The 12,316-nt window shown below is 38.4% G+C and overlaps 2 protein-coding genes across 3 annotated transcripts; one reads left to right on the forward strand and one right to left on the reverse strand.

Moving 5' to 3' along the window:
• Window positions 1–48: 48 nt before the first annotated feature.
• LOC107191456 (coiled-coil domain-containing protein 174) lies at window positions 49–1,991 on the reverse strand. Its single transcript, XM_015580512.1, has 2 exons — window positions 1,617–1,991; window positions 49–1,532 (listed from the first exon to the last, which is right to left on the reverse strand). Exon 2 carries the CDS (start codon window positions 1,528–1,530, stop codon window positions 49–51), a length of 1,482 nt encoding a protein of 493 aa, XP_015435998.1. The 5' UTR covers window positions 1,531–1,532; window positions 1,617–1,991.
• Window positions 1,992–2,714: 723 nt separating this feature from the next.
• On the forward strand, window positions 2,715–4,322 carry LOC107191451 (serine/threonine-protein kinase VRK1-like). Of its 2 annotated transcripts, XM_015580508.1 has the most exons (4): window positions 2,715–2,883; window positions 2,962–3,329; window positions 3,577–3,750; window positions 3,820–4,322. In XM_015580508.1, the coding sequence occupies exons 2-4, from the start codon at window positions 2,993–2,995 to the stop codon at window positions 4,320–4,322; spliced, it is 1,014 nt and encodes a 337-aa protein (XP_015435994.1). In that variant the 5' UTR covers window positions 2,715–2,883; window positions 2,962–2,992. The 2 variants fall into 2 exon arrangements, with proteins under 2 accessions (XP_015435994.1, XP_015435993.1); XM_015580507.1 differs by having other exon boundaries at window positions 2,715–3,329.
• Window positions 4,323–12,316: the final 7,994 nt, after the last annotated feature.

Genomic DNA, 12,316 nt, shown 5'->3' on the forward strand with positions numbered 1-12,316 from the left:
TTGTCAGGTTTGTTTAAAAATGAAAGTAGTCTTTTCTAGTATAACGTTTCAAGTGTTCTGACTTTCTTCAAATTTCTCTCTTAAATATCTTAGACCTGCTGCTATACTTTCTTCATCTATGCTTTTGTTAAATTTCATTTGCTTCTGTATATCATTCAGAGTTATGTTTGCAACAACAGAGTCATACTGAGTAGTAGAATCTGTTTGGGGAAGAGTAATGTCTTCAGTATTGGCATTACTTTTTAGCAAAGTAGAAGGAAGTGGTATATCATAAGTATTGGTATTCCTATCATTTTTGCTTTGTAATTCAGTTTGAATAATTGTTTCAGAACGATCAAATTTGTGGTCATTATTATCAGGGATCAGATAACCACTACTTTTAAAATTATCATATACTGGTCCAAATTCACTAAGCCTAACTTTTCTACATTTATGTATCCATTCTTCTTGCGACATTTCATACCAATGATTCCTTTTGCCCAATAATTCTCCTAATGCTCTGATTTTATTTTCTTTTTCTATGGTTTTCTCTTCTTCACTCTTTTCGGTTTCAATACAATTCTCGTTTGTAACTTCAGTTGTCTGTTCTTTATTACTAATCTCTGATGCATTTAGGCTCAATTCATTTTCTTCTTTCACCTTGATACTATCTTCTTCTGGTTCTATTGGTAATCCTGCTCTGACTCTTTGCCTAATTCTAGCAGCTTTTAATCTGTTATTTTCCATTTTTTCTCGCAACTCTTTAAGTTCTTTAATCTCTCTCTGTTTTCGTTCTGTTTCCTTTCTTAAATTGGACAAGTTCTCTTGTTGTTTAGTTCTTTCCTCTTCATCTTGTGAAAATGCATAATAACCAACACCATGAGCTCTGGCTTCATCAAACAAAACATCTTGGTAGTGTATGTCTACCTTGTCTATTAACTTCTTTGTTTGCTCTTCCCATTTTCGTCTCATAATTTCTATTTCAGGCTCTTTCTCTTCTTCAACAAAAGTTTGTTCTATATTATCATTAGTCTTTGGATCAATACCTTTCTTGTTTATAATCTGCTGCTTTATCAAGTTATCTTTCTCTTGCATGAGAGGTAAGTCCTCACGTAAACATTTCCTTGTACGACCAAAGCAATCTTCATATTCCACCCAATCATCTTCATTTTTCAATGATGCATCATCATCTTTGTCATCTTTTAGTAATGATTCTTCCTCAGATTCATCTGATTTATTTGTAAAATCAACAAGGAAATTATCATTACTGTTTTTGGATTTTTTTAATCGTTCATATAATCTTGCTTTTGCTTCTAACATTAGCTTTGATTTTTTATGGGTATTTGTATCTTCAATATATTCTGTTTTTTCTATATTTTTTTCTGTACTCTTTTCCTTAACTATTTTTGGCTTTTTCTTAACTATTGGTACAGTGTAATTGATTTCTGACTTCAGCTTAGCTTCATTTACTTCAGTCTGTTTCCTCAAAAGTTCTGCTTTTAGACCCACCAGAGACGAAAAATTCACGTTGATCTTTTTGCTGGTGTTCATTTCTATAGAAATAACGTAAATATTGTATTGTTACTAACCAATAATTTAACATAACGGTTGTAGGTTATGGTGTTGATACCACTCACCTTTTATAGACTCCTGAAATTAGAAAGGAGTGGCTTAATTGGCAGCGTGTACTTAATAAAATAAATTGATTCAATTTCTGTGAACAAATTAAGGCGACTTTTGTTTACACGCATGCTGCATGAATGACAGTTCGTGAGTTCGATAGAGCATCACTGCATCACAATTGATTACATACAACACAGTGATCCGTGAAATCGTAATAACATCATCATCGTTCAGTTCAGTGATCATCAGTGATATTGAAGTTTACTTCTACTCACTTTTATTGTAAATATGAAAATTACCCAGAATGGTACAGTCTTTATTTGTAATACCATAACATGTATTCTTATGAATGATATCTGTCTGTAAATGATACTCGGATCCCTATAACCACGAACAAAATACAAATACATGTATGTATTTTTTAATTTGTTAACTATATATATAGTAAATATATTTACATCATTCAAGTTTTATAAATGAATCGTGTGTAGAGTGTAGAGTGTAGAGGTACGGGATAGTGCTAGGATTTTGTTCTTAAATGATATAAAAAAATTAAACATAAACATAATAAATCAAGAGTTGTACGAAAGTTAAGAATTTTTTTGTTTATTAATAAATAAATTCAATTAAAATTTCTATGCTTGTTAATCAAACTATAGAAACATACATTTGTAATGTGAGAAATATATATGCAATGCATGCATCGACTTATCGAATGTATGTATGTATAAGTATATATAAATCGATGAAAACATATTCCGCATTTCTTTCGCAAAAGGTGATACATATTCAACATTCTAAATATTAGTATTACCTTAAAAATTAAAGAAATTTTTCAGAAAACTTACATTATAGTTAGAATAAATAAAACTGAAGATGAACATGAATCAGTGAAATACATTTAAACGATAAATTAGCATACGTGTGAAACGATTACGAAGGGAACAACACTTGTGGGTTTTAGCAGGTCTTAGGCTCGATTCTTAAGTAATATAAAAAAATTGCGCAAAAAACATTCATTTGTTTCATTACGATTTCCAGAAATGTGCGCAACAGATTTACAGATATTTATCAACATTTTTTAATATTTAGTCATTGTTAGATAATCCGGACGCCATTTGTCAAACCAAAAATCGATTGTCGATTATCAAACCAAGTCCGAAGTTGAAGCTGCCGATCTGCTACTATGTTAGTGGTGTAACTTGCTAACATCGAATAATCGTAGCTGATCGTAGCACGTTGGGACGCCAGTTAACGATCAAAAACGAGGATACATAAAAGGTAGTTGTTTGTTGTATCGATATCAGTAGTATTTACATAAGGGGAATAGAATAATCGAACCGCATCGACTTTGTTCAGAGGTGATTCTAAATAAGATTGATAGAGCACGATGCCACCCCGAAAAACCGCGAAACATGCTGATGCGGAGGTTGTAGACAGAGTCGCAGAAGCCGGCGATTTATCGCCTCCGAAAAGAAAAAAAATTTCGGCGAAGACTGCGAGTAAAAGCGACGAAGAGAAGCAAGTGCGATTGCCAAGAGCCGCGAAATCGGCGAAAATCGAGCAAACTGATATCGCCAACACCGCGCCGGTCGTAACTAAAAATGCAAAACCGGTGAACAAGACTATGTCCGCCAAAAATGTTCCAACGAAAGCGAACTCAAAAGTTAAGGCATCGGCTGCTAGGAAAACCAAAGACGTCGAGGAAACTGCCGACACGGGTTCATGTATGTACACGTTTTCAAACTTCTTGCGTACTTCGACGTCGTTTAGCTGTTCTCTCGACGTTTGTCTCGACATAACAGTTATTCGTTAATGGAAAATATGTATCGTTTCATCTGTTATTTAATTGTAGAACTCTGAGAAAAAATTTGGATCATTGTATAAAAATGTGAAATGGGTTTTATTCTCTTAATTGTTAGGATATATATTTAACATATAGTCATTTGTCATGTAACATTATTTTACTTGTAGCAAAATCAAAATCTAGGGAGAAAGCCAAAAAAGGTATAGCTGAGAGTATAGAAAGTTTAGAAGTACCGACTACAAAAAAGACAAAGCAGGCTAATACTAAAGCAGTATCTAAGGAAAATAATACAAAGGCAAAAGCAACTAGGAAGAAAGCCGGAGTTGATAATGATGTAAAAGGTAAAGTTATTTATAATGAAAATAAACAAACCAGTTATAATGAGATTAAAAATTATGTTATTAAAATAGAAAAGCCAAGTGCGGTTGTAAGAACAACGAAAAAAGTAGCTAGTAACAAACCTGTGAAAGCTACTTCAAGGAACACAAGAGGTCGCAAGAATATGGTCAGTCCTGAAGATGCATCAAAAGATGAAGACGACTCAAAAGTAACAGGAGAATCATCCTCTTCAGAAGCTGTTAATACTAGCGACAACGAGAATCAAGAGGTCCAGAGTAATCAATTGGAAGGAACAGAGTCTATTCAATTAACAAAAAGAGGAAAGAATGTGAAAAAGAAGGAGGAAACAGCACAGCAAAAGAAAGTTACCAAAAATCGTGGCAAGACTGTTAATCATAACAACATACCGAAATCCTTGGAAGAAAATAATCATAAAGAGGAAGACTCTGAACAGGAAGAAACGAAAATAACGAAAAGTTCAGAAATGGTAGAAAAAGCAGATGAAGCTACAACGAAGAAGGAAGTTAATGAAAATAATGTAATGAATTCACCAGTAAATGAAGAAGAAAATTAAGGGCCAGTGTTATATTTTTACTTGACGTGTTTCTTAATATATCATTAATATTTTAATATATTTCATAAAGATAAAAAATATTAGTGAGTATTTCCATGTTTAGAAGTACTCGATAAACGTACATTGTAAGAGGTCAGTCATATCTTTCAGTTATGTATTGTTCCAAGAAAAGTTATTTGTATTTTTCATAAACTATTTTACATAATATAGTTTTTGAAATCCATTTGTTGTTGCGCCGACTTAGTAGTATTATCATATTTAAAATTGTTGCTCATTTTGTATTTCAGGCTAATTATGATTAATGCAGAGTGATCAGTATTTAGTATTCCATTAGTTTCCATGAACATACATTGATCGTTCTCAGTAACGGTAATATTTTTTAAGTAAGACTTACGTTTTACTTGAAAATGAGAATTAAAAGGTTACAGAATGTTCAGATATAGAAACATGCTGCAACTAAGTGTACATTTTAATCTTATAATACATCTAAAATGATATATACCGTTATTCAGCAAGTTACATTTGACTGGTAGAATTCTTATAAGTATGTGTATGATCATATCATTCTTAGGCAAATACATTAACGTGAAATACATGAAGCAACAAAACTTGACAGGACAATCAGATTTCAGTTTATATTACATTATTTCAGGTTCCAATAAATGTTTATGTGCTCATTAATTCTTGATAACAGTTATTTTTATTTCATCTTTTGTTTATTTTTTGTTACAAAATTAGTCTGCTAACTTTTTATACTTTATAATCTGTTTTGAGTGATACATTACAGAAAATGTATCAATGTACATACATGTAAGTGGTCATGTAAAAGTTAAGGTATGTATACGCTATTTGATTAGAATCAATTTTAACCCCATCGCACCGGTGGACGAGATATCTCGCCACGTGATTTCGTTCATGATATGCTTTGGACGATCTCGTAAAAGCATGTCATGAACGGAATCACGTGGCGAGATATCTCGTCCACCGGTGCCAAGGGGTTAATACCAAAAATAGTGTACTAGGTAAATTCTTCGAAAGATTTACACAACTGTTTCTATTAATAGTTGTAATTCAATTTCATGTACTTTATGCCGTTCTGGCTCTGAGAATGTGTGTAAAAAGTAGCAACAATCATTCTCGTTGTTGCAGTCGCAAATGACAGGTGGTGCCATCCATGATAAATCGCTCCAAACTGATAGACAAACTATTTCTGCGGTTTGCCACGGATGGCGCCACATGTTAATAATACATAGCGCATTTAAATCCGATTTTAACAGTGTTCTGTTCACTTATTGTTATTATCAATACTAGGAAGTCATTCTACGTTTTTTAAGGAACAAATCAAGTGCTTGCTCAAGACGGATGCTGTTCGTATAACGGTGTAAGAGCTGTCGAAACATGTTGGAATAATGGATGCCTCTTCTCTCCGTGAATTTCTATATCAATAATGGCAAGAATCATTCGCAAATTAGTTGCACATATTTTGACCGCATTTACACAGTTATATGACCACCATTTTTATTTCTCAAGCACTAGATTTAAAGCTTAAACAACGTAGATTAATATAATTTATTGCTTGAGACAAAATAATCACAAGAACATTGTTAAAATTACAATAGTTTGCAACGGTTGATACTGTGTCTTGTTATGCGCACCTCGTTTAGTTCAGTTTGGACAGCTCTTACACCGTTATACGGATAGCTTTCGTTTAGATAAAGCACTCGATTTGAAGCTTAAAGAACGTAGATTAATTCCGAGCCATTGATACTAACAGTAAATGACTAGAACACTGTTAAAATCGTATTTAATCGCGGAATACCACTATTTTTTCGACCTGTGGCGCCGCCCGTGGCAATTCTCTCAAACTTCTAGCCAAATCATACCGACAGGTGAGTGAAAATTCCTAGTGATGGAAAAATGCGAATATCTCCGTAATTAAGGGTTCAAAGTTAAGGATGATAGTCTTAAATTATTCCACACGATTCAATGCGTCGACTGAATACAGCAGAACCCCATAATTAGACAAATTATTTCTGCCAATGTTGATACATATGTACATTTGTAGTGTTGACAGAAATAATTCTCCTGATTATGGGATGCTGGTGTATTGGTTAAATGCACGGGATCGTCAGGAGTAATTTGAGACTAATGACGTTCATTTTGAGCGCTTCATTACTGAGATATTCGTATTTTTCCATTACTGGGAATTTTCACTCACCTGTCGGTATGATTTGGCTAGCAGTTTGAGAGGATTGCCACGGGCGGCACCACCGGTCGAAAAACAGTGGTATTCCGCGATTAAATACGATTTTAACAGTGTTCTAGTCATTTACTGTTAGTATCAATGGCTCGGAATTAATCTACGTTCTTTAAGCTTCAAATCGAGTGCTTTATCTAAACGAATGATATCCGTATAACGGTATAAGAGCTGTCCAAAGTGAACTAAACGGGGTACGCATGACGAGATACAGTGTCAACCGTTGAAAATAAATGTGATTTTAACAATGTTCTTGTAATTACTGGTTCCCAGCAGCTAGACAGAACTAATCTATGTTCTGAAAACTTCGAATTTCATGCGTGATGAGGAAAAATGATACCCGTTCAGCGGTATAAATGTGATCGAAAGGTGTTGCAAGTAGGGTTGCCGCTACATAAGGGGCTGTGGTAATACAGACATACTTAATTTTATTAAATCTGTGGTTCTGCATTATGGGGTCAATGCGTCAAGTCCTCGGGAACAATTTGAGACTAATAACGTTCATTTTGAGCGCTTAATTACGGAGATATTCGCATTTTTCTATCACTAGAAATTTTTACTCACCTGTCGGTATGATTTGGCTAGCAGTTTGAGTGAATTGCCACGAGTGGCGCCACCGGTCATAAAAATAGTGGTATTCCGCGATTAAATGCGATTTTAACAGTGTTCTGGTCACTTATTGTTATTATCAATACACGTGGGTGAACCTACGTTCTGTAAGCTTCAAATACATCTCGTGGTCAGTATGAATATTGTCCGTCTAACGTTGTATTTGGCAATCAATTGCGGTCGTGCCTGTGGATTCCGTTTGGCAGGTCTGGTTTAGTTCCATTCTTTCGCCGCGCAGATGATTATAGCGTGCCTGTTCCAGTGGGCAGGCCTTATTTTAAAAATGTATAAAGCGCATTAATTATTGGGTTTTGCTGTATGGATTCGATGCGCTGGATCATAAGAAACGATTTGAGGTAATGGCATTAATTTTGAGGAGAGCTAACTAACGCTTAAGCTTTTATATTCTTCTAATTTCGCAGTTCTCTGTTTCGCCACAAGATGACGAGACCTTGAGTGTTTGGCACTTCCTGTAATAATTACTTAAATAGTTCACAATTATGCTGTTCCACATCGATTGTGTTGCTGAGAAGTAAAACAATCTGTTGTCATTAGAATTCTTTTTTTTCTACGCATAGTGCTTCTTTTTTTTTTTTTTCGTTACTTTTTGGAACCACTCTCCAATGGTTGACGATAATTAATCATAGAAATCATATGAATATGAACAGCCTGTCCAGATTGATTCTAAATACATTTAGAATAATAGAAACAGAATGAAGGGGTTGATGAATAATAAAACGAAGACGATTTTTACATTCCTTGTCGTAAAAAGTGAGTATATGTAAGAAAGATTCGGAATTAGCTGATATATAATGTTCTCGAGGGAAGTTACAGAGTTTCGAGGGAGTGAGAACGCAGCGCGTTTCCATTCGAATATTAAAGTGATCCGCCATTACTTTAATAAACCTGTCTTCTTTGTCCCCTCCGTCTATGCAGCTTTTCCATGCGCCTCGAAGACTTTCGACGCAGCAGTCGCAGATGTCACTGTACCCCTAATGAGCGCGCTATTTTTCACCAGTATTTTTATCCCGTTTATTGGCTGCCCGTTTCACAAACTGTCAGCCGGATATTAATCATCCCGCTGTTACGACTCCGCCTTTATTTCTTCTAAGGATAAGGAATGAAAAGGATCTAGAAGCCGGTTAGGGGGTGCCGGAGGTAACGAGAAAACTCGTGTTCCTTCGTTAGCAGTATGGAAACGACTCCGAATCCAATGGAATTCATTGCGTTGAGACGATGTTTTTCCAGACTGTGTCCGTTCATTCTTATGGCCTGGTATGTATGACATACAATCTCTGGTAAACACGAGTAACATAATGTATACGAACGGTATACAGGTTGGATCATTATTGGCGGTAGAACGTTATAAATAATTTACTTGTTATTTTTACGATTGTTGTGGTTGCTGGTAGCCGTGTGATCGGTAAACATCGATAAGAAAGTAAGCAATATGAACCGAGTGCAGAGACGCTGGGATGTTACATATCGGAGAAGAAGCAATTTATGTATGTATACGACGGTAGATATAGATTCTGTTTGTAGGTAATAAAGACGCGTAGAAGGATCGGGTAACGCGTAACAATCAGTTCAATGAGCCGCTATAACGCTTCCTTCGTCGGGATATAAAAATGGTAGGATCGGGGAGGGCCTAATAGATCAGGATTTATTCCGCGATAGATCGACGGGAAGATAGTGTGACGGGAGTGAAACGGTCGCGTCGCGTTACATCGCCCGCTCCTTTCGTTCCCGTCGATCCCATAAAAGTCCCAATAATAATTTCTGATGTTTTCCGATGCAACATGTTTGATTTAGTGTCGGACATTTTGTGATCGCATATCTGCCTCGTAAATCTCTCCGCGGTGGCGCCACTGCATAAAAATATCAAACGTCGATGTGTCCGCGTTCAACCCCAATCCCACGTAAAATATTGCCCGTGATTCCGCGCGACGGAAATAGCCTTTCATTCCGGCTGCCTGATAATTCCAGAATTTCGCGATTTATACTCCGAAAGGTTATAAAAGATACGGCCGATTGCGTGTTATTATTAATTGCTGCGCGCCACGATAAAGTGGAACGTTTAGTTTTAAAAAATCCCCTCAAACGAATATCGGAGGACCGGGTCCGGAATATACGGTAAGATTATTCGGTCAGATTAATCGGTATTCAAATTGAAAAACGTACAGCTCTACAACCCCGCACCCCTTCGCTTCGTGTCACCCCTCCCCACCCCATCATATTTCCGGAGGAGACGGAAAAACAAAACTTCCGCGCGCCATCAACGTCTCTATCGCGTGCTGTATACTAATTACGCGGATTCACTGATTTCAGTATTTTCTTCCCGTCGCGTTACGATTGATCGAATCGTATGTTCGATAAATATTCGGACAGTTCTCGTTGTTACAGATTTATATTCCCTTCCATTTTGAAAATATTATACTGTTAGTATTAAAGCTCCATTTACACATTACGCATTCGAATACCTACGTTACCGGAGTTACGATCGAGAAAGAATAAACGCGTACCACGGGGGTTGTTTTAACCTGAAAATGTTTGTGTGCGATCGGTGACAACGTAACAATGCATTTCCGTCTCGGTGACGTCATCGTGACGTGCGCTAGTGGTCGAAACGAGAAGTAACGATGTTAATAAATAGTAGTGCAGTCTGGATCGACGCAAATAGGGAAATAGGGAATCGGCTAGTAGAGAGACAGACCCCTCGGCTCGACGGATCAGGGGTCGCGCGTGAAAACGGGCCCGCGTGTGTACTAATCGCGGCGGAAAGGGTGCCGTGAGTTATGACTGCTCTATGATATCGATGCATCAATTTGACTAAACGAAGGATTAATTTAATAACAAGTCAGCAGATGAGTAGTAGGATGATAAATAGAGAAGGGAAGAACGGTAAACCATGTTTAGGGGGTGAGGGTGGGGTGCGAACCCGTCGTGTTCTTTCCTTTCTACCCTCAATTTAGTCGTTCAACTTCATACGAATACAATCGTCTTTTATTTTTTTCAAATATTTGCAAACCCGATCATACGCGTGTTAATCGCCGATGCCTGAATGCTACTTGGACCCGAGTTTTGAAAAGCTTCTTTCAATTTTTCGGTATATCGTTCCGATGTAATCGTCAGAGATCAGAGACCGAAGAACAATTATGATTTATTTCTGAACAAAGTGTTACCGATGCAACATTTTTTTTATAACATTTTCATTTGTAAAATGGATACGGAGCAAGGGTCCTCCAGTTTGCGTGGCTGATGCAGCGAGTTAAGGGCAGTTAGGGTGTCCACGGACAGGGGGAAAATCCCCTAGTTATGTCCGTAACAAAGTCAGCCGCTGCTTCAATATTGTCGTAATCGCCGTTATTATTGTACTGTCAATCATACGTTATTCTACCAGAGGCGAAACATTACCAAATCAAATCAGTCGGTTCCATGTATGAGAGACGATTCGAGAACGCCAACGTGGGTGTACAGACGTGATCGACTATCGTGATCGTATGTATCTATGTTTTAACATGTAAAACGTATAAAAATGTTTTTCGCCGAGATTTTCGGAAGGAACTCGGAGAGACGTTTAGTCAAAATCGTAGCCGTGCGGATTCTCCCGTCTTCGCAGGTTCCACGAATGTCGTTCACCCCTCTACCCTTGTCTCGTTCTCACCGATTTAATCCCGGATTCAGCACTCGATTTGATACGTTACACAGCGGTTTGTATGCCCTAACTCGCCTTACTCAACACGGTACACCCTGTTCGTATTACTGCTCCTACGACCCGCCCATACTAGATCGCTTCATTTTGTTTCACCCTCGCTTCTCTCATTATCTCGTGCAACCACTCTCTCTTCATTGCTCTCTCTCTCTCTCTCTCTCTCTCTCTCTCTATCTCTTTCTGGCCACCCCGTCGTCGTCGTCGTCGTCGTCGTCGTCGTTGGGGATATCTGGCTCTCCCTTTCTCTATCCTGGCGACCGTTCCTTTTTCGCTTCTCGTGCTCGGATTCGAACTCACCAGCAACTGCCTCCACCCTTACATTCTCTCGAATCCCCATTTTTCTCTTTGTCTCGTTCCTTGCCCGGCTCTCGCTATCGGGCTTAATGCTCCTCCCGGGTTCTCTTCGTCTCTCGGCAGCATCGGGCACACCACAAGGGTTCATCCCTCGCGCGGCCGCGCTCTATCGAACGCGGAAGCGAGACAGCCGCTCCATTCCCCCGCGCCTGTTCGCATTTAAATTAGATTAGATAAGTTAATCAATGCGGTATTCCAAGTAAAACCCGGGATTTCGTGTCAGCCGGTTACCGAAGAGAAATTATTGCCGGTAGACGGGATCGCGATCGCTCGATCTCGAAATCGTCGACGAACCGGCGCCGATGGGTAAAGGGGGAGACGATGGCTGGAGGAGGGCCGAAAACGACGATAGCGCGGTTTCACCTACGCGCGTGCCGTGTTCTTGAAAATCCTCGTGTTACGGATCGTCATCCTCTAATACCATGATTCCGAACTCTTTGCCCGGGATCCCGTGGTGATTTCAGGAACACCATTTTTCATCGGGGGGGGGGGGGATTTCACGCTGATAACGCGCGATCGCCATCCGATACAGGAAGAAGCGTGGTTTTTATTGTTCAGGGAAATAGGTTGGAACAGGTAAGATTGGATACAGAGTTCGCGCAACTTTTCAACGGATTTAACGACATCTAAGTAGTATCCGGCAGAACGAACTGTGTAAAATAATCACGGAGAGAGTAACACGCGAAAACGCTAACTATCTATAAGTTATCAGTCTTGTGTTACGTATAAATTGATTCCCCTTAATTAGCAGCGTAGCCAGCCGTTCGTGTGCGCGTGTTCGGAGTGCTCCTTGACGGTTACATTCACGAGATGTTAATGGATCGTGGGAATTAATGGGACGCGACAGGCCAGGAACCGGGGGTGAAGGGTGCCCCGTTTAACGCATAGCTTTCGGTCGATTCAGGATATTAGTAAACTTGCTTTGTAGTTAGCCGGTCGCCGGTGAATCTATAGGGGGTCGATACCGTTTCGCGCCGGTAGGTACCTCTACCCCGCTTCGAGTCGCAAACTTTTTGCCATTTTTCTTGCCCGGTTCTCTCGTTAAGACAATTTATATTCTAT

This window comes from Dufourea novaeangliae, unplaced genomic scaffold (assembly GCF_001272555.1).
Source record: "Dufourea novaeangliae isolate 0120121106 unplaced genomic scaffold, ASM127255v1 scaffold267, whole genome shotgun sequence".
NCBI classification, from domain to species: Eukaryota; Metazoa; Arthropoda; class Insecta; order Hymenoptera; family Halictidae; genus Dufourea; species Dufourea novaeangliae.